Source organism: Haliotis rufescens, unplaced genomic scaffold (assembly GCF_023055435.1).
Source record: "Haliotis rufescens isolate VD_foot unplaced genomic scaffold, xgHalRufe1.0.p SCAF_10, whole genome shotgun sequence".
In the NCBI taxonomy this organism is placed as follows: Eukaryota; Metazoa; Mollusca; class Gastropoda; order Lepetellida; family Haliotidae; genus Haliotis; species Haliotis rufescens.
In genome coordinates, this window is record NW_025963780.1 from 38564115 (window position 1) to 38586686 (window position 22572).

Genomic DNA, 22572 nt, shown 5'->3' on the forward strand with positions numbered 1-22572 from the left:
CAATACATGATTAAGTTTAGAACATTCAGATATATTTTTCCAGTGAACAACCTACAAAAAATGGTTATGAACAATTTACGTTCGGTCTATGAGCTAAGATCATCGATTATCCGGGGTACTATCTGGCTGTATTATAACGAGTGAGTGTGAGTGAGTTGAGTTTAACGCCGCTTTAAACAGTATTACAGTTATATCGCTGCGTGTCAGCTTAATGTGGGAGGAAAGCCCGAAGTGATGCAGGTCTTAGACGTTTACCACTTCGGTGAAACCCATGATCACGGGTATGGTGCTGACAAACCTGGAAACATAATCGGGGCGACCCGGGATTCGAACCCATAATCATAGGTTTCTGGCGTGCCCAAGGGCTGCAACTCTGCACAGCGAATCGCGACGCCTTAGACGACTGGGCCACCCGTGCCCCCTATCATAACGATAAATGAACGACCCGTGGTATAGGGGATAGAGCGTCTCCCGGACAGCGGATGGTCGGTGGTTCGATCCCCGGCCGCGCTACACCAATCAACGTTAAGAGATGACACTTGTTGTTGCCCTGCCTGACGCTCGACATTAATGAGATAAAACAAGGATTGTTCGGCTCGGAGTCAGTAAGTTGATACTGACTATGCGGTTGCTTTTTCATGTGTGCGCGTACAAGGAAATAAGTTTTAAAGAACCAAAAAGGTACATTGTGTCGGAGTGGTATCCATGTCCTGCCATGTCCGGCATGGTATCGCAGTGGGCTAGCAGTATAACACCGACATTAGTCCGGACTAGGACAAGCAGCCTCACACACACGTGCTCTTTGAGTGCAATAATGTTGAACGCGCCTTAAACCCCATTTTACCTTACCTAAGATGATAAATACCCTTCGCTACCACACCTTCGCATGACGCTAAAAATAACTGTCCAATCATATGCAAGAGAAATACTGTTGGGTGTACTGATGAGGATGACAGAGAAGTGACGTCACTTCCATAACGAAGCTACGGTAGCGTATGGTTGAATGTTGCTCACATTGTTGTCGGCAAGATTCGAGCCGTATCACCACGTCTTGGGCCTGACGAACCAGTGGTTGATGTGATGAACATCGTTCGATGTCGTCGGGGTACGATGATACTGACGAGCGAACGCTTTAACCACTAGGCTACCCCACCGCCCCTGATAGTAAATGGGTCTGGTTATTTATTGCATCAGACTAGACATATAATACACTGGATAATCGAGGATGATGAGTGAGTGAGTGAGTGGGTAGAGTGTTACGCCGCTTTTAGCAATATTCCAGCAATACCACAGCGAGGGACACGACAAATGGGCTTCACACATTGTACCCAAGTGGGTTTTCAAACCCGGGTCTTCAGCGCGAGCCACAAGCCTTACCCACCTCCCCTCGAGGATGATGACCTAGAACCGACAATTATATGTATCTCTAAGCACACATAAATCAAACTCCGTTTAATCAACTAGGTTTCCAAGACGTCTAGTCCGTATAAGTGTCTCATTTCCTCCTGTGCCGTCTTCAAACAATCCTTCTGAAACACGTCTTGAATATGTTTTATAAACACTTGTGCGTGTTATAGGTCTATTGAAGTTTGAATTGTAAGGCTTAAACGTTTCTTATATATATGACTGTGAGAAATATCCAACGTAATCCGTTTTTCAGTCGACTGTGCAAGCATACCATTCATACGACGCCACCTGCGATTTTACCATGTTGCGGATGGACCAACCTTCTGTTTGACACGTCCCAACCGCTCCAACCACTTCATGTTGGGCAGTGGCTGTACCCGTTTAGACAACATCGAACTTCTTATATGGACACCCTGACTGGACAATGTCTTATGTAAATAACAGCGACCCAACCATCCACTGGGCACCACCACAACACTCGAGTCTATCAACTCAAGACGCACGATGGGCACATCGTATTGACTGACGTCACATCTCACAGATCAGTTCATATAATGTTCAAAGTACGTTCACTCACATTTCTAATGTAATGACCCTTGAATTGCCAATGGCAAATTGTAAACGTTTCTAAGGCATATACGAATGTCCACTTTAGCATCACTTTAGACTTGACATACGTTTTCAACAACGGAACTTGTTGATCAGAAAGCTGTTTTCGGGACACATTCTCTTACGATGACTATCTAACGTAACGGTCTCTTTTGGATGTTCCGTATCCTAAGGTAGAAGCATCGTCGTCTCCCGGGCATTTCAAACAATACTGTCATTATCCATCATGGGTTCACACTGCGCATGATTGTCGCCGTTTTGCAGCGTACTTCCGGTTTTATTGGCGTTACAATCAGCAGATTTCTGTAAAGGCACTTTTTCCTCGGATATCGGGGTTAGATGTCCATTTTGTTCCCCTACTGTGGTGGCATCCGCCGTGGAATCAGCTGCTGACTTCATCATGGATGAATCGTGGTACCTGGTGCTCCTGTGGTGCATTGATGCCGCCGACCGGCCGGCGATACTACTCGCACGGCGGAGGACCTGTCGCTGCCATTTCTTCTTGATTTCAGTTTGAACCTTAAATAAGACAAAACTATGTACAATATACAACTTGTATAATCATATTTGTTCATTGAAAAAAATATTGAAATCATTTTCTCAAACAAAAAGGAAAAACACATTTTGATTCATAGAGACGAGGTTCGAGATTCAGTAAACTCCAGATGTACAGAAATCTTAACCGAAGTAAAGATTATCAAGAGATATTTTTTTTTGGATATGACCAGCTGATTTATTCGACTGTAAACTTGGTGTGAGCATGGTAAAGGTGACATGGCAAAATCTTAAACACATTCGACAACAATGACACGTGAGAAAAGTTATTACTTGTGCTCAGATTTTACCTTAAACAATAAATTGTTCACCGGAAGTCCAGAAAATATGTTTGTTCGACTCAATCATTTCACAGAGAAACATGTTGTAATAAAATCTGTAAGTGAACAAATATTCTTTCTATAACATAAATCCCAGACCCTCTCAGATCCTTCATTGGTGGATCCCGTTTAATACATGGTAATATACTCACCTCAGTATTCAGAAAACAAAATAGCATGGCCACGAAAAAACCCTGCAATAGAAATACAAACAAGGGTTATATCAAAGTTGAAATATTAAGCCTATCAAATTATCGCTGTGTTGAAATATGAATAACAAACAGATTGCCGAATAAATATTGTCGTTAAGGATTTCGTAAAATTAAGTTGGAAAACCGATTCAATATTTTGCGACATCGAAATACTCTCACAGAGAGGGTAACTCCAAAGACTCCGGGTCGGAACTTTTACATGTACAGATAACACTGTAACATTGTCTGAAACCTGACTGCTGGGCCAAAGAAACAATTTTTTAAATGTGAAGTTTCCACGATATACGGCAGTTCGACCGGACGTGAGGGGGGTCACATGACCAAGAAACTGACGTTCATAACTGTATGAACGACACATTTTGACGTTCATAGGTTTTTCACGAGACTGTATTCTTGAAATTACGTAACCACTGGCGGACTACTTCCACAGCGTTACATACGTTACAAAATACATACAAAGCGTTGTTTCTGATCATTTACAACTTTTAATCCTGAACTCAGCGTATCAGCATATACATTGAGAATATCAGATTATTCACGAATATCAACGCTTCAACCCATCCTAGTGAACAAAACGAAGAAATGCTTTGGGTGTAACCCGCGCCCCTAAAACTGAAGGATAATATCTTACGATGTTAAAATTATATCAATGACGTTAAATCAAGGTTAAAATTGACACGCCCCCACTAGCCACACTCGTGGCATACCTGGAATCCATATCAGTATCATAACAACTAATGTAACCATCGTGTATATTCTGTACCCGGATGGTGGTAATACCCAATCAGCTTGCAGCCTTAGCCGGCCGTGCTAATTAAGCCACGCCTTCTGGTAAGCGCTGTTAAGATTCGTTTGGGTTGTGACCTCAACATACGTACTTTTAATTACGCGCAACAGCGCTGACTTTACGTTTTCACACTTTTGTTCTCTGCCAACTTATTGTACACCCTACTAGCTACATAATGATGTAGGAAAAAATATGACTATCTTTTCATGATACTTTAAGATCTGTCGACTAACCAGACGTCCGAGCAAGATACATTGTACCCACTTGGAACGAGTCTTCATGACCTGTCGACTGACAAAACGTCGAGCTTGATACATTGCACCACTTGGAACGAGTCTTCACGACCTGTCGACTACCAAAACGTCGCGCTAGATACATTGCAGACACTTGGAACGAGCCTTCGCGACCTGTCGACTACAAAAACGTCGCGCTAGATACATTGTGCCCATATGGAACGAGCCTTCGCGACCTGTCGACTACAAAAACGTCGCGCTAGATACATTGTGCCCACTTGGAACGAGTCTTCGCGACCTGTCGACTACAAAAACGTCGCGCTAGATACATTGTGCCCACTTGGAACGAGTCTTCACGACCTGTCGACTACCAAAACGTCGAGCTAGATACATTGCACTACTTGGAAGGAGTCTTCACGACCTTTCGACTACCAAAACGTCGAGCTAGATACATTGCACCCACTTGGAAGGAGTCTTCGCGACCCGTCGACTTACAAAAAGTCGAGGTACATATAGTGCACCCACCTGGAAGGAGTTAAAACCGATCTCAATGTACAGCTTGATGATTATGCCGGTTGTGCCAAGATCCTCGGGGAGCCAGATGAATCCCATGTAGTACACGGCAAACAGGGGGATCAAGATGACTATGGACTTGGCCAGGCGTCTGGAACAGACCATATCTACAGTATTTATGTTGGTAGGTTGGTTGGTTTGTTGTTTAACGCCGCACTAGGCATTATTCCAGCTCTGTGACGGCGCTCTGTAAATAATCGAGTCTGGACCAGACAATCCATTGATTGACACCATGAGCATCGATCCACGCAATTGGGATTCGATGACATGCATCAACCAAGTCAGCGATCCTGAACCACCCGATCCCGTAAGTCGTCTCTTACGACAAGCATAGTCGCCTTTTACGGCAAGCATTGGTTGCTGAAGACCTATTCTACCCCACATCTTAACGGGTCAGTATTTACTTGTGGGATAACAGACGTCAAAGGGTTTATATGAGATTAAAAACCCGAATCCTATGGATAAAACCGAAGGGCGTCAGCCAACTGTCAGTGTTAACTTATAAACCCCCCAAAAGAAACTTAAAACAACATTTATCAACTTTTTTTATGCTTCAAACATACTTTCCATGAACCTTAGGAAACAGGCGTAAAATATCTGTTGCTGGCGCGCGGGGAAAAAGAAATTCTGAAAAGCATTGGGATTTTTACACTCTAAATTCTGAATGGACATGTTATCTTTTCAGACACGGATATGAGGCTGTCAAGATCACTTGAACTGATATATGATGAATTGGCTATGGTTAAATCGAGTAGAGAAAATTTTGCCATGAATTTGGAAATTCCTCGATTCTGATTGGTCAACCAGAGGTTGTCAAGTCACAATAAACCCCCTCTATTTGAAACAGTCGATTTGATGGCCGTATTAGCGGAAGCTAATATTCATAGAGGAGTGCTATTGTCAGTCATTGTCGGTTGGCATATTCAAATAATTACAAAATGCAAATGCGGTCACTACAATATTCAAAGAATGTGTGGTAATACAGTTCATGCAGAAAACACGATAGAAATGTACAAAGCGAATGTATTTTAAGTTGCGCTGCGCGTTCGGTTCCAAATTCAATTTAGCGCGGTTAAATTTAAGGTAACCTAGCCCTACATTGAAAACACAGGGCGGTTATCTCCTACATAACACTCCCAGAGCCTTGAAGACTCCGTTCAAACGTTCTGTTGTTTCCTTGACATTTGAAGTTGTAGATGACTAACAAATGTATTACCACACATTTTCTGTAACTGTTTGTATATTTACCTGTATCGAAATGTTCGAGACTCGTGGCAGTTTGACGCGGAGAGTTTTGTAAACAATAACCGGACGATGTTGATAAAAAATATAAAGTTAATCTGAAATAAATAAAACCACGTTAAAAGTTTCATCACATGACACAAAAATAGTTTGAAATATTCACATATCCATTTATACACCTCTTTATAGACGAACCTATTGTCCCCAAAATACATTATGTATAACGTTGAACAAAATTTTATGCTGAACACAAAGAGTTAGGGATCATGAATACTTTTAGGGATATTTTTTTATGATTGGTTGGTTGGTTTTTTGTTTAATGCCGAACTCAGCAATATTCCAGCTATATGCCGGCGGTCTGTAAATAATCGAGTCTGGACCAGACAATCCGGTGATTGATATCATGATCATCGATCCAGGAAATTGGGATCGATGACAAGCATCAACCAAGTTAGCGAGCCTGACCACCCGATCCCGTTAGTCGCCTTTTACGACAAGCATAGTCACCTTTTACGGCAAGCAAGGGTTGCTGAAGACCTATTCTACCCCGGAATCTTCACGGGTGTATTTTTTATGACATTGTGTGCTCAGTGCAAAAAAATCATAAAAATATCCATGACCCCTAACTTTGTGTGTTCTGTATATAAAGGAACTCCACAGCTAGTGTCTCATTATTTAATAGAGCTTAAGGGGGGTGAGAATGGGATGCTGGAGCTGAAAGATGAGATTGACTAGGAGGACATTAAGTCTCTAAAATCAACAACTTGAATATTTGAATATTTTATCCATTAGCGCATTGAGGTCAATGTACACATTCAGCGCTGAGTCTTTGTGATTTAAGTGAGTGAATACTGTTTTACGCCATCTTAATATCCCAGCCACAGATGGGAAACAGAAATACGCCTCAGACATTGCACGTATTTAATAGGGGGAGTCAAATCCGGCTTGACGAACGTTTAAACCAAAGGCTCGCTGTCAATTGTGATTTGAAAACCTGATGCATGTGAAGAAGCCTGTTTTTGTAAATAAAATCCAACAACTGACTTACAACAACTGACACTGCCATTGGCCCCTTAATGATCCAGTACAGTTTGGGGTGTGTCTGGTGTACGTTCCAGCACCTGGAACAGAAGCAACCACAATAACAATCATCATGTGTATAATACATGTATTATATTATTCGAGTGACGTCACTAGCTCCATCTCTCTTATATTGAATTTCTCACAGAATATATCTCGCACATGAGTGTTTATGTGTTTGTTGTTAAAGGCCACACTCAGCGATATTCCAGGCAGTCCAGGCAGTCCAGTGATTGACATCAAGAGTATCGATCTACACAATTAGAATACGATGACATGTATCAACCAAGTCAGTGAGCCTGAACACCCGATCCCGTTAGTCGCCCGTTAAGCATGGTGAGGTGAGGTGAAATTGGGTTTAACGTCGCGTCCAAGATTATTGCACTTATATAGCGACGTGTATGCACGTGTATGTGTGTTTGTGGCTGCTTGTACAAGTCCGGACTGATGCCGATTTATAGATACCATGCCGCAGTTTAACATGAATACCCCACTCAGACACAGTATACTGACTCCGAGCCGACCAGTCCTTGTTTTAGCCCCTTAATGCCGAGCGCCAGACAGGGTAACAACAAGTACAATCTTTTAACGTCTTTTTGTATGACGCGGCCCGGGATCGAACCCTGGACCTTCCGCTCTCCGGGCGGACGCTCTACCACAAGACCACGGAGGCGGTCCCGTTAAGCATGAAAACTTCAATAGGGCAACTAGACTACATCTGGCTCTTTTCAGAAGAATTCTTCCAATAAACCCTATGGTAGTCCCATAATCTCACAGTAACCGCTTTTCACCTCAATATCTAATTGTCAACTTTCTCCACACGCCTTACGAAGAGACCACTTACTTGAAATACATCATTATGGCGACGGCGAGAATCAGGAACGTCAAGTAGACGGAGGAGCCAATCATGTGATTGACATGTTGTACTTGAAGAACATTGATTGTGTTTCACTTTTCCTACCAATGAGGCCACGACTTCAACTTAGACTTAAACTTCTGTTTCTTGAACGTTTGTGTGTTTGTTTATCAACACACTTAGCAACATGACGAAGACGGTCTGTAAAAAACATGTCTGGACAAGACAATTCAGCGACTGACACCATGAGCATGGATCTACGCAACTAGGACACGATGACATGCATCAACCAAGTCAGCGAGCCTAACCACTCGATCCCGTTATAATCATCAATCGTCAGACACTCTTGTTCATAAAAAGTGTACCGTTAAGATGTATGAATGAAACACACCAAAATGAAAACATATACACAAATCTAAAATAAAATACTTACATCGTATTGTCGAGATATAATCGGACCATCGCCCAAGGAATGACGAATAATATCGGCATGCCTGAAATATAACATAAATAATAACATAAATTATCTAAATTTCATATCATTAACAGATTACGTATATTTCCCAGGAGGGAATACGTATTTGATTTGAAAGTAAACAAACACACCGCATAATTGTTACGACAGCTGCGTGACGTCCAATAATCAGGATAAGTGACGTTTTTTTGTGAGATGCAGCCAGGGACATTAAAGGGATCAATATAGGAAAAATACATTGCTATTTTGTTCGAAATCAGGATTTTCTAAAACTCTTCTAACATTGTATTTTAACATTACATTAAATAATAAGAAAATATTTGCCATAAGTAAAATACAAATCGACCCGACCAAGCCACCATGTTAGATATAACTATATTAACATGATTGAGTTTCAACAAATGTCAGCCAAACAAAATTGGGAATTATTGCTGACATTTGCTACAGATTAAGGGCTGAAGTCATCAAACATCACTCCAACATGTAAACACAAATCACCGACATCAAACCATCATATTCTGGAACGGAGATAATAAAAACACGGTAATAAAGTTTATAGTAAGTGAGTGGTTTAACGGCGCTTTGAACAGTATTCCAGTTACATCACGGTGTGTCAGCTTAATGTGGGAGGAAAGCCCGAAGTGAAGCAGGTCTCAGACGTTTACCATTTTGGTGAAATCACGTACACGGGTATGGTGCTGATCAACCTGGAAACCTATTTTGGGGAGACCCGGGATTCGAACCCTTGGTCATTGGATGTGGCGTACCCAAGGGACACAAGTCTGCACAGTTAATTGAGGCGCCCTAGATGACTGGGCCACCCGTGCCCCCTGTTAAGTTTATAATGGCCAAATGAAAACAAATACTAACCCCAGCCAAGCAACACGAACCATCGCAATTTTGTTTTTTCTGCGAACACGGATATTGAAAGAATCAGCTGAAGATATAGACCTTCGTTGAAAATCCAGAACAGGTTCGTCATGATAGCGTAGTTAAACAGAGTGAAGAACAGACGGCACTCCCAGTGCTGCAAACCAAACAAGGCGTGATTATGATAACCAACAGATCTTGTACTTGTTAGGCACTTAATATAAGAACCATTTCGTTTTAAAGAAACCGGGACATGCGTTAAGGGTGGGGCAAGGGGGATGAGGGGTTTGGGTTGGGGAGGCAGTTGAAATGTTCGAAGTCGAAAAGAAAAATTAAGTTAAGTTTTGTGACATCTCCGCTCTACTTACTTAACTGTGAATGTGTTGACATCCTCAAAGATATTTTCAAGACGAAAAACATCATGAATAATGAGTGAGTGAGTGATTTGGGTTTCATACCGCCTTGACCGTTATTCCTGTTATACCACGGCGTGTCAACGTAATGTGGGAGGAATGCCAGTAGTGACGCAAGTCTCAGACCACATCCGGTGAAACCAACGAACACGGGTATGGTGCTCACAAACCTAAACTAGTGTCCAAAAGAAACGATACCACCTGTTTGCAACGACATAAAAGAAAAACTAAACAATGCAGAAGTTTAGGATTGGTGTTATGCTTTTGAGAAATCCTTTCACAACATCTGTACAAAAATTTCATTTCAATAAAATCTGTACAACCATTATGACAAGCCTTTAAAGATGGGTGGGGTCGAAAAATGAACATTTCGTTAGAGCACTGATCACAGAAACAACAGGAAATGTCACACCACACGTCTCAAAGTCAAGTCAGTAGCGGGTATGTCCACCGTGAGCATCAATACATGCCAGAACACGCCTACGGACTGATGACGTCAAACGTCTGATGACGTTGGGAGTGATGCGTTGCCATTCCTCGAGGAGACATCGTTCCAAGTCCTGGACGTTGACTGGAGGCACACGGCGACGTCGGATTTGCCGATCGAGGTGGTCCCATAAGTGCTCGATGGGATTCATGTCCGGTGAACATGCGGGCCATGGCAAAACCTGTACGTTGGCGTTGGCAAGGAAGTTCTGTGTCAATCTTGCTGTGTGTGGCCTTGCATTGTCATGTTGGAAAAGGAGTCCACGAGGCTGTTGCTGAATAAAGGGCACCACAACAGGCCGTAGGATGTCATCAAGATAACGCTGTGCATTCAGGTTTCCACGAATTACGACAAGCATCGTTTTGACGTCACCACATATGCCACCCCAAACCATTAACCCTCCACCTCCAAACGGCCGGACCTGTTGGATACAGTTAGGCGCCAAACGTTCACCAAATCGTCGGTATACAAGCTGCCGTCCATCGTTTCTGAAGATGAGGAATCTGCTCTCATCAGAGAACATAACACGTGCCCAGTCCCGCCGTTGCCAACGTCGAACTCGCCTGGCCCAGATCAGTCTGTTGTTCCGGTGTCGAGGCGTCAGGAGCGGTCCGCGGTAGGGATGACGTGGCCGGATACCATACTGCCGTAGTCTCCTGTAGACGGTCTGTCGCCTGATCCTGTGTCCCAGTGCTGTAGCCGCGGTGGACGTCGCTGTTAAGGTGCGGTTCCTCAGGTGTAATACCCGGATGTAACGATCTTCACGGGGCGTGGTTACTCGTGGTCTTCCACTCTTGGGCCTGTCTGACGTCTGACCTGTCTGACGTAACCGCTGCATCAACCTGGTGATAGTGATGCGTGCGCAGCCCAACCTTCTGGCGACGTCGACGTGTGACGCTCCTTGTTGGACCATTCCAACGGCTCTCTCTCTCTCGATGGCTGTCAAACGTGGCATATCTTGTGTTCGTTTTGTTGCTGTGATATCAACGTGTCTGATCAGCCGTTTTATACAGTTTTTCTGCACGTGCAGAACATGCTAGAGAGGGAAATTTCACTTTCACGAAATTTACGTTTTTCCCCGGAAGTGATCACGTGTTCCCGGTATTTTTTATCGACTATGCTGTGTTTGGGATGTGCAATACGAATTGGCATGTTTTCATACTTGACAATTCACTTAGTAAAAAACAATTTTGAAAATATGTTGGTATCGTTTCTTTTGGACACTAGTTTAGTAACTTAATCGGGGCGAACCGGAAGTTGAACCCACGATCATAGGTTTCTGGTGTTCCCAAGGGACTTGCGGCGCCTTAGACGACTGGGCCACTCGTTCCCCTCGATATATGGAGGAGTTACGGCATGGTGAGTGAGTATTGTTTTACGCCGCCTTGGTCAATATTTCACAAATTTTACGGCCAAATATATGCTGTGGGAATTCGAAACCAGGCCACAGACGTGACGAGCGAAGACTTTTAACAACTAGGCTAGCCCACCCTTTGTGGCATTTTATACTGAACAAAGAAAAGTTAGGGATGATGAATGTTTGGGGATATTCTTATGACATTGCGTGCTCAGTCTTCATAACATACCCCCCAAAATATTCATGATCCCTAACTGTTTGTGTTTAGTATAGGTGTACCACCAACACTGAAAACATCACCAGGAAATAACTTAAACCTGTGACAGACAAGAGGTGAAAATGTAATTATTTGTCGACTGCATTTTGTTGTTAATCCGCACAATTTGATGCTATCAACCCGTGAAGATCCGGGGTAGTATAGATCTTCAGCAACCCATACTTGCCTTAAAAGCCGACTATCCATGGCGTAATAGGCGACTAATGGGATCGGGTGGTCAGACTCGCTGACTTGGCTGATGCATGTCATCGTATCCCAATTACGTGGATCGATGCTCATGATGTCAATCACTTGATTGTCTGACCGTCGTATAGCTGGAATATTGCTGAGTTCGGCGTTAAAAAACAAAGAAACAAACAAACAAAACAATGATATCATTTACAATAGGCTTCAAAATGCCATTATTGCAATTATTTAAACCCCTACCGGTCCTTCTAGGAAGATGGTTTGTCCTGTCGGCGTTACAGTGACGTCGCCAGGAAATCCGACGTCATTCACGAGCAGCACGCCCTTCATCAGAGATATACCAGCTCGCACGAGCACAGCCAGAAACAAGTTCAGATGGATCATATTCCTCGGGCAATGGAGGCGTCTGGAACCCAAAATAGTTCAGTAAAGAAATCCATTGAAAAACATCTGCCACGGAAACGTAGTGGATAGTTGACATATTAACTGAAAATATATTTAGATTAATCTGGAACCCGAGTCCCTAAAAGTAGCTAAACGAAATAGTAAATCCGAAATTTAAGAGGTCACTCTTTCTGCTATACCCATTCCGATTGACGCCACCTACACAATTCCTGGTCAGATATAACTTGCCCGGGGCAGGGTGTAAATATAAGTGTCAAGTAAGTGCATTGAGAGAATCCTGTTCCATTCATGACGATGCTCGGCCAAACCAGATGTGTTATTACCGCGAGGGAGGCCGCACCTTTTTTATTGAACGATTTACGGATTTTTTGCTAACCAATTTGCATAGATAGTCGCAATACAAAATATATTCACCTTTTTCAGAAATAATGACTATGGCGAAGTCAGAAAATGATATATACATGCCAGGCAATATGCCCGTAGGTACCGGAACAATTAACAATATATTTTATGAAATATTGCTTTAAAAAGAAGCAATTTTTTGTCTTTTTTTGATAACGTATTCTAATCCATAACCCCTACACTGGCGAGATAATTATAAATATATTTGGACTATTTTCATCTTATTTTCTGAAACTGGCTTTTGGCTCCGATCGGTCGAATCCGTAAATCGAGAAATGAAAATATTTTCGCGCTGTAGCAGGGATGTGGTCTGAGACCGGCATTGTTAGTGTTGCATCTCAGCCCGTTTGATAAAAAAAGGGAGAAAAACCCAAATTATTGTATGGGGTAAGCTCGTAAAACACACATTATGAGTGTCGGTGTTTTCAAATCTTGGTTCAAAAGCGGGGCGTTGTGTGGAAGTGGAAGTTTATTAGTGGTATGATGTAGAAGTTTACCACTGTGGTGAAAGAATCTGAAACCATCAGCCGATCCTGACACGACAAAGGGACGCAACTCTGCAACGCGTATTGTGAAGCCTTAGCCCCTAAGGCACTAACCCGATCATGCCTTTACCAAATAATATACTATAAGACATGACCTAGTCGATAATATTTCCTCAACCTATGTAGTTGATACTACATTCATTACCAAATGTATTTGCTTATGAGGTTACGGGGGATGCTCACATGAATGGGCATAAGGTGTACAACCCCGGGCCTATTTAAATGAGGATGGGGTGGTTAGAACGTATGACCAATTGTGTAAGCCGGGTCTGTGGTCAGATCCACCTCAACTATAGTATGGCCTTGGTCGGATATAACTTTAACATTTATTTATTTTTTGTTTAACGCCGCACTCAGCAGTGTTCCAGCTATATGACGGTGGTCTGTAGATAATCGAGTCTGGACCAGACAGTCCAGTGATTGACATCATGACTATCGATCTACGCTAGTAGAATACGATGACATGCATCAACCAAGTCATCGAGCCTGACTACCCGATGCCGTTAGTCGCCTCTTGTGACAAGCATGAGAACTCCAAAATGGCAACCAGGCAACATCCGGCTCTTTTCAGAATTCTTCTAATAAACTCCATGGTAGTCCCACGTTACGTAATCTTCCAGTAACGGATTTTTTCCCCTCAATATCTAATTGTCAACTTTTCCACACGCCTTACGAAAAGACCACTTACTTGAAATACACCATTATGGCGACGGCGAGAATCAGGAACGTCAGGGACACAGAGTAGCCAATCGTGTACATGAGTTTCACGCGCGGCACGTGTTCCTGGAATGGTGAGACAAATCTTGTGTAAATGTTGAACAAATTACCATTTCATTCCGGTGAAGTTTTCCCGTCTTACAAACGTATTGCTGATGACCTGATGAATGAAAACATGACAGGCATCTATCATGATGCCAAAAATTGGAAGTTAAACGCAAGTAGGTGAAACGCAATAATAAGTATCTCGTTCAAAATCGCCCTTCCCGTTGGATGAATATTTCTCCATTTTATTTCGTTCGAGTATGTGCTTTTAGGTAACAGGCGACGGTGGTGGTCTAAATTCCTACTATCTCAGCCCATGCTTACAATCATCACTGACAGGTGTGTGTCTTTATGTTTGTTTGTTTGTTGTTTGAACGCCTCACTCGGCAATATTCCAGCATTATGATGGAGGTGTGTAAATAATCGCGTCTGGACCGACTTTGCATGGAGACTATAGATATATTTGACCATGTCGGTCAGATTTTTTATGTAAATGTATTACATAACCTGGTGCAAGTTCAGTGACCCACGTACGTGCGTAAGATCCGGCGACATAGCGTGTTAGTTGATATTTTTAGATAACGCTGGGGATTAAGGTTCTGACCAGAAGGACGTATGATTAGAATAGAAGGCCAAACTGTGGTTGAATATATTAAACAGACAAAGTAGATAGAATTTCTATGCACTTTGGAAACATAGTTATGACAGAGTCGACAGTCTGACCAATGCCACTTGCGTGTACCGTACCGTGATAAGATGGTCCAGAGGTTGTAGCGTCCCCTTGCTGCAGGTGCTGTAGTTGGTCCATGGCTTGCTGCTCCCGTTGTATCCAGACCACGTGCCATCAGCCAGACACTCCTTCGTGGCAAACTCTGGAAACATAATGAGTTGATGTAAGAAATTACACATACAATAAACTACGGTTATAACGAACACGCTTATAACGAACTGACGGATATAACGAACTTATTTTTTTGGTCCCGACTATTTGCTGTAGTTATGCTGTATATATGTTTATAACGAACTACGGTTATAACGAACTAAACTAAGTAGTCCCTTTGAGTTCGTTATAACCGTAGTTTACTGTATAATGATTAATATAATCGTCTATCAACGGCCGGGTAAAAGACAGTATTCACATGTTTGATGGTCCTAAAACTGAGACAAACAAGAAATGGTTACTCTATTGTGATGAATTTGATACTGGTGTAATAATTATGTTTTGGACCTTATGTTTGCAGTATTTCGGCGACTGTTTTCAGTCCAGTAACGTTTTAATAACCTTTGTCAACTTTTGGTCAACTCAAATTTTTAAGTGCATACTTCCTTTGGCCGGCCGTTTGGTTTGTTGTTTATCTCCGCAATCAGCAATATTCCAGCTACTAAGTGTCATGGATATCATGTATATCATGTATATAAGGAAGACCTGAGTATAATAGAGTGAGTGAGTGAGTGAGTATGGTTTTACGCCGCTTTTAGCAATATTCCGGCAATATCACGGCGGGGGACACCAGAAATGGGCTTCACACACTGTACCCATGTCGGGAATCGAACCCGGGTCTTCGACGTGACGGCGAACGCTTTAACCACTAGGCTACCCGACCGCCCGATAACAAAAAGAACTAACGGGATTCTAACATTGATAGGTGTCACCAAAGAAAAATTAGAGGATTTAAATGTGAGTTTCATAGTGCCGTTTTCCGTTTTTACAGTGAATGTTTACATTTACCAAGAACAGTGTGACAGAATCTCGAAATAGTGAGGGTACACGGGTGGCCAGGTCGCCTAAGGCGCCGTCATTCGCTGTGCAGAGTTGCGTCCCTTGTGCAAGCCAGAAACCTATGGTTGTGGGTTCGAATCCCGGTTCGCCCCGATTATGTTTCTAGGTTTGTCAGCACCATACCCGTGATGCTGGGTTTCACCGAAGTGGTAAACGTCTAAGACCTGCATCACTTCGGGTTTTCCTTCTATTAAGCTGACACGCAGCGATATAACTGGAATACTGTTAAAAGCGGCGTTAAACCCAACTCACTCATTCACTTACTCGAAATATTGAATTACTGACAAAACAGATCAAACGACTCATAAGGAAAGTGACCTGCAACGTGCCTACAATCCAGCGTACTGGCTCGTAGATTGACACCTTTATACTCACTGCAGAAATGGTGTAACGTTCTAACATTTTGACTGAGTTGGTGAGGGAGTGTGAATGTGTGAAGCCCATTTCTGATGTCCCTTGTCATGATATTGCTGGTATATTGCTAAACGCGGCGAAAACCATACTCACTCACTCATCTACAAGGATTTACAAATTACTTCGTATCTACTTACCGAGCATATCAACAGTACCGTGTTTCACAGCCGTTAACTAGCTTACCAACAGTGAGATTAGGAAAGGTTCCCTCGCGATTTTATTCTCTTTACATACACGGTCCGATAATTACATTTGAAAGTCATACAGGTGGCCTGTATTGGCAATAGGCCACGCGACGACAGTGATGGATTGTTTTGAGGCAAGCGCTGTTCGGCGCAGAAACCAGTCTGCAGAAGGGTTTAGAAAACACCAGTCTATATGCATGAAGTCAAACAAATCTATTCGATGGCAAACAAATCCACGTGATGGATTTAGGATATATTTATGTGCAGGAAACACAAATCAAGATGGATAAGGAGAAATGTGAGTTGAAATTGGTTTCACGTTCAAGTCACGTTCACGTCACGTTCAAGATTATTAATGGCGCTTAAATGGTGTGCGTGTGCGCGTGCGTAGGCGTGTGTGCGTGTGTGCGTGTGTGCATGCGACTGCTTGTACTGGTCAGAACTAAAAGCGTACAATTTACATATCAGAGCGCTAAAATAATATTTCACGTGTAGAATATTCTAAATTAGCGCTCGAATATGTAAATTTGCTCGCTGTTTGTTGACCCTCGTGACCTGCCGACCAAGTTTCCTCTTGTTCTGCGCATGCCAAGTTTAGAAGGCTGTGGTCTGTGTGTTTTTGTGCTGCCGTTTCCATGTTTTCGGGAACGTGCTGTCAGATTGTTGATGCTGTTTCTTGGTTTTAATTACGTTCTCATCGTTTTCCGTTGTCGACTGCTTGTATATTGTTGTGAAGGAGTGAATATGGTTTTACGCCGCTTTAAGCAATATTCCAGCAATATCACGGCGGGGGACATCAGAAATGGGCTTCGCACATTGTACCCATGTCGGGAATCGAACCCGGGTCTTCGGCGTGACGAACGAACGCCTTAACCACTAGGCTACCCGACCGCCCCTTGTGTATTGTAGACATATGGCAGTTTTTGTTAGAGTCTTTCAGTTTCCTTTGTTAGACCTGGTTCTGGTCAAATCCGACCGCCTCCGTGGTCTTGTGGTAGAGCGTCCGCCCGGAGAGCGGAAGGTCCGGGGTTCGATCCCGGGCCGCGTCATACAAAAAGACGTTAAAAGATTGTACTTGTTGTTACCCTGTCTGGCGCTCGGCATTAAGGGGCTAAAACAAGGACTGGTCGGCTCGGAGTCAGTATACTGTGTCTGAGTGGGGTATTCATGTTAAACTGCGGCATGGTATCTCAGTGAGCTAGCACTATAAATCGGCATCAGTCCGGACTAGTACAAGCAGCCACACACACACACACACACGTGCATGCACGTCGCTATATAAGTGCAATAATCTTGGACGCGACGTTAAACCCAATTTCACCTCACCTCTGGTCAAATCCAATTTTCAGGTATATATACTTTCTTTTACCCGACCGTTCATTTGTATTTTCGTTTGCAATACTGTCGCAAAACTTACCTCCTTGATCGAAGCCGTTGATATACGACGGGCAGGGTTGGTGAATGACTTCGCCGGCGGGGGCGTCGTCCCAGCAGGTTACGTTGTCCCATGTTCTGTTGCAGTAGAGACCTTAACAGGAGCAGACATAATATTAACTACATCAGTACAGAAATATGATGGTGATGGTACTGTTTCTTCTGCCACGTACTATCATAAGTACAGTTGAGGAAATAATGGCATAACAAGGTCAGACTGACATAAGGGATCGAATATGTCTTTTGTATGTAAGGCCGTTACTACGGACACAGGTGGCCGCGGGAACTAACTCAGGTCGACAAGTTTGGTGTGACAACTAACTCAGGTCGACAAGGTTGGTGTGACAACTAACTCAGGTCGACAAGGTTGGTGTGACAACTAACTCGGGTCGACAAGGTTGATGTGACAGCTAACTCAGGTCGACAAGTTTGGTGTGACAACTAACTCGGGTCTACAAGGTTGGTGTGACAGCTAACTCAGGTCGACAAGTTTGGTGTGACAACTAACTCAGGTCGACAAGGTTGGTGTGACAACTAACTCAGGTCGACAAGTTTGGTCTGACAACTAACCGATAAGGTTGGTGTGACAACTAACTCAGGTCGACAAGGTTGGTGTGACAACTAACTCAGGTCGACAAGGTTTGTGTGACAACTAACTCAGGTCGACAAGGTTTGTGTGACAACTAACTCAGGTCGACAAGGTTTGTGTGACAACTAACTCAGGTCGACAAGGTTTGTGTGACAACTAACTCAGGTCGACAAGGATAGTGTAACAACTAACCTAGGTCGACAAGGTTGGTGTGACAACTAACTCAGGTCGACAAGGATAGTGTGACAACTAACTCAGGTCGACAAGGTTGGTGTGACAACTAACTCGGGTCGACAAGGTTGATGTGACAGCTAACTCAGGTCGACAAGTTTGGTGTGACAACTAACTCAGGTCGACAAGGTTGGTGTGACAACTAGCTCAGGTCGACAAGTTTGGTCTGACAACTAACCGATAAGGTTGTTGTGACAACTGACTCAGGTCGACAAGGTTGGTGTGACAACTAACTCAGGTCGACAAGGTTGGTGTGACAACTAACTCAGGTCGACAAGGATAGTGTGACAACTAACTCAGGTCGACAAGGTTTGTGTGACAACTAACTCAGGTCGACAAGGTTGGTGTGACAACTAACTCAGGTCGACAAGGTTGGTGTGACAACTAACTCAGGTCGACAAGGTTTGTGTGACAACTAACTCAGGTCGACAAGGATAGTGTAACAACTAACCTAGGTCGACAAGGTTGTTGTGACAACTAACTCGGGTCGACAAGGTTGATGTGACAGCTAACTCAGGTCGACAAGTTTGGTGTGACAACTAACTCGGGTCGACAAGGTTGGTGTGACAGCTGACTCAGGTCGACAAGTTTGGTGTGACAACTAACTCAGGTCGACAAGTTTGGTGTGACAACTAACTCAGGTCGACAAGGTTGGTGTGACAACTAGCTCAGGTCGACAAGGTTGGTGTGACAACTAACTCAGGTCGACAAGGTTGGTGTGACAAGTAACCCAGGTCGACAATGTTGGTGTGAGTGATATAATGAGCATTGTGGCACAATAACACACGCACCCAGGACATCTATAGTCGACTCTTATGGGAATCTTAGCATACATGAACACGTCCTGGTCTCACGTAAACTCCTTCTCAGATCTAACTGGTGCATCTGGGCCAATACAAATCTCGAAGATGCCTAGTTCCGAGTGCACTACGGGGATTAGAACACCATTTATTACACTTTACACCTTGTTTTTCGAAGACGGTTAACTCGAACCCTGCATTTCTACAAGTATCCATACGGGTCTGAGTCTTGTTGTTTTGAAACAATGAACCTCTTTTGTCAAGAAGGCGAGTAAATCTAACAGGTGCTTATCTTGAAGTCATCACACGGGTCCGAGTACATACACACATCAGTGTCGTTACAATGAACCAACTTTATCACGAGATCGATAAGCTCGAACATGTGGTTTTCTTGACCTGATCACGCGGATCCGAGTGAATACGTCCACTTGCTTCAATACAATCTTGAGATGGGGTTGTGTGCACTTTTCTCTCACTCCAACCAGCTGAATGTACACTTATGGCTAAAGGCAAGGCGGTTTTCATTTTTCAAATCTTTGTTGCGAATCCGCCGGGTCGATGTCCAAATGAAATATGACAAATTAGTATATAATGAAAAGCTCTTTCTATTTATTCCGCCTCCCAGAAGTAAAGAAAATGTTAAAAATGCTTATTTAATGTATCTATGAATATAAATAAATAATTTAAAAAACTATAACTAAAACCTGTAGGAAGTTAATCTTAAAAAAATCAAAACACGACGAATTATGACGAATGACCAGAGGAAATAAAAGTTATTAAAACCAATATATTTATTTTATCTGCCCTACTGAATGGAACTTTTGTGCCAAACATCCGTAAGCCCCCCAAGCAGTCAAGACGAAGTAAGGAACAACAGGTACATCAAATATTCAAGGAACAGAGCTTGGCCAACACAGGGATGAGTTTGTGCCAAGAGGGTAATCGATGGAGACACCGAGCAGTGTTCCGTTCCATTATGCGAATTCGTGTGACTATCGCGGTCTATGGAAGACAGGAAACCTATTTGTCTTCATAAGTTTTGACATGAAGATATAACTAAATACTCTTTGCATGAGGCACTGGAGTCTATCCTCTAGACAATAACTCCTGCGAAATGAAAACGTCTGCGAATACCACCACACAAAGACACACTTCTGTCTATCACACTTGAAGCCTGTTTTCAACAATATTAAAAAAAACCCAGCTGGAATAATAAACTCATAGATATATTGTAGATAAAGCCCCCGTATAAACTTGATAGTTCCGTTGTGAAACTAGTCATTTCTTCTTCGCCGATATGACTACGATGGCCAACTGTACACTGCTTATGTTGTTCTTAGAGTGAGTGACTGAGTGAGTATGGTTTTACGACGCTTTTAGCAATATTCCAGCAATATCACGGCGAGGGACACCACAAATGGGCTTCACACATTGTACCCATGTGGGGAATCGAACCCGGGTCTTCAGCGTGATTGTTCTTAGAAGGAAAATACTAAAGTTATTACATCGTTGAAACATATAGCTTATCTAAATACGTTTTAGAAAGTTAACAGTTGTTATGAAAGTGTGATCTCTGCAAACGTTTTAAATAATTTTTTATTAGAATGTACAGTCAACCCCGTTATCCCGGACCTAGGGGGCCATGTTTTAACTTCGAGATATCCGATCATTCGAGATAACGAGCCATGAACATCCAGATCAACAGTATTACAGATACAAAGCAATACGATTGCATATACAGGAATTATGAACACGACATGTATATTTGATAACAAATTGAAAAAAAATGTATTTCGCCGGCAATGATTAATAGAAATGTGACAAATTATGTACAGTGTACAAGTACCTTAAAAGACATAGTCACTACATAGTCTGACCACTTATATAAAAACAAGGGTGTTCAACAAATCGGATACAATGTTATTGGTAAAAGAAGATGGAGGTGAGGTCAAATGGGGGTTAACGTCGCGTCCAACATATTTGAATATATAGCGACGTGTGTGTGTGTGTGTGTGTGTGTGTGTGTGTGTTCGTGTGTATGTGTGTGTGTGTGTGTGGTTGCTTGTACTAGTCCGGACTGATGCCGATTTATTATGCTAACCCACTGAGATACCATGCCGCAGTTTAACATGCATACCCCACTCAGACACAGTATACTACCTCTAAGTGACAGACGGACGAGGTCATCTGGAATCACTGCATCTGGTCAGAGTGTTCTCATATTTGAGGGTTTACACGTATTGAAAGGACATCAACCACATGAAGAAGCGTGGACACACTTTTATCTTCACATCCTTTGAACTATAACTGCGGCAATGTAACTTCTGAAGACAAGGACCAATACCAATATTTCAGGAATTCCCTTCTATTCTAATCCGTTGATTATTATTATTATTATTATTATTATTATTATTATTATAATACACATGCATCTTCCATGACGGTGAGCGTGAAGCCCATTTCTGGTGTCCCCTGCCGTAAAAAATTGCTAAAAGCGGCTTAAAACCACATTCACTCACTCACTCACTCTATGACGGTGATCACAACACCACCCCTCTGAGGAAGAGCCTGTTCTCGCCATGACAATGCGTCATGCCAATCCGAAAGGACATCCCTGAAGGGACATCAGTTAAACGGTGTTCCTTAACCCAAGTGTTATATCACCGTCGGGACTCTTTAAATAAAATGAGGGGTAAAAGAAAATATATCAATTTTGTCTATATAACCATCACTTATTTTTTATAAAGTAATCTGTGTCTGGGTATTTTTTGCCTTATTTAAAAGTTTTCAATCAAACCATGTAGAAGTTATTTTTCAGTGCCGACTAAGCGCATGTACAGTGCATGTTCTGGATAAGATTTCAATTGAAAATAACCGCCTCCGTGGTCTAGTGGTAGAGCGTCCGCCCGGAGAGCGGTAGGTCCGGGGTTCGATCCCCGGCCGCGTCATACCAGGCGAGAACAGGCTCAGACGTTTAAAGATGGTACTTGTTGTTACCCTGTCTGACGCTCGGCATTAAGGGGTTAAAGCAAGGACTGGTCGGCTCGGAGTCAGTATACTGTGTCTGAGTGGGGTATTCATGTTAA

The 22572-nt window shown here is 42.8% G+C and overlaps 1 protein-coding gene across 3 annotated transcripts in view; it reads right to left on the bottom strand.

Annotated features, from left to right (window-relative positions):
- Window positions 1–406: 406 nt before the first annotated feature.
- Window positions 407–22572, bottom strand: part of LOC124142631 (secretin receptor-like) — a 163723-nt gene continuing 141557 nt past the window's right edge. For all 3 annotated transcript variants that reach the window (XM_048390349.1, XM_046511202.2, XM_048390342.1), the window contains 11 exons: window positions 17850–17960; window positions 14801–14925; window positions 13980–14074; window positions 12180–12345; window positions 9220–9376; window positions 8308–8368; window positions 6987–7059; window positions 5945–6036; window positions 4649–4787; window positions 3044–3085; window positions 407–2535 (listed from right to left, as the gene is read on the bottom strand). In XM_048390349.1, coding sequence (XP_048246306.1) covers window positions 2218–2535; window positions 3044–3085; window positions 4649–4787; window positions 5945–6036; window positions 6987–7059; window positions 8308–8368; window positions 9220–9376; window positions 12180–12345; window positions 13980–14074; window positions 14801–14925; window positions 17850–17960 — 1379 coding nt within the window. In that variant the 3' untranslated portion in view covers window positions 407–2217. The remainder of the gene's footprint in view (window positions 2536–3043; window positions 3086–4648; window positions 4788–5944; window positions 6037–6986; window positions 7060–8307; window positions 8369–9219; window positions 9377–12179; window positions 12346–13979; window positions 14075–14800; window positions 14926–17849; window positions 17961–22572) is intronic.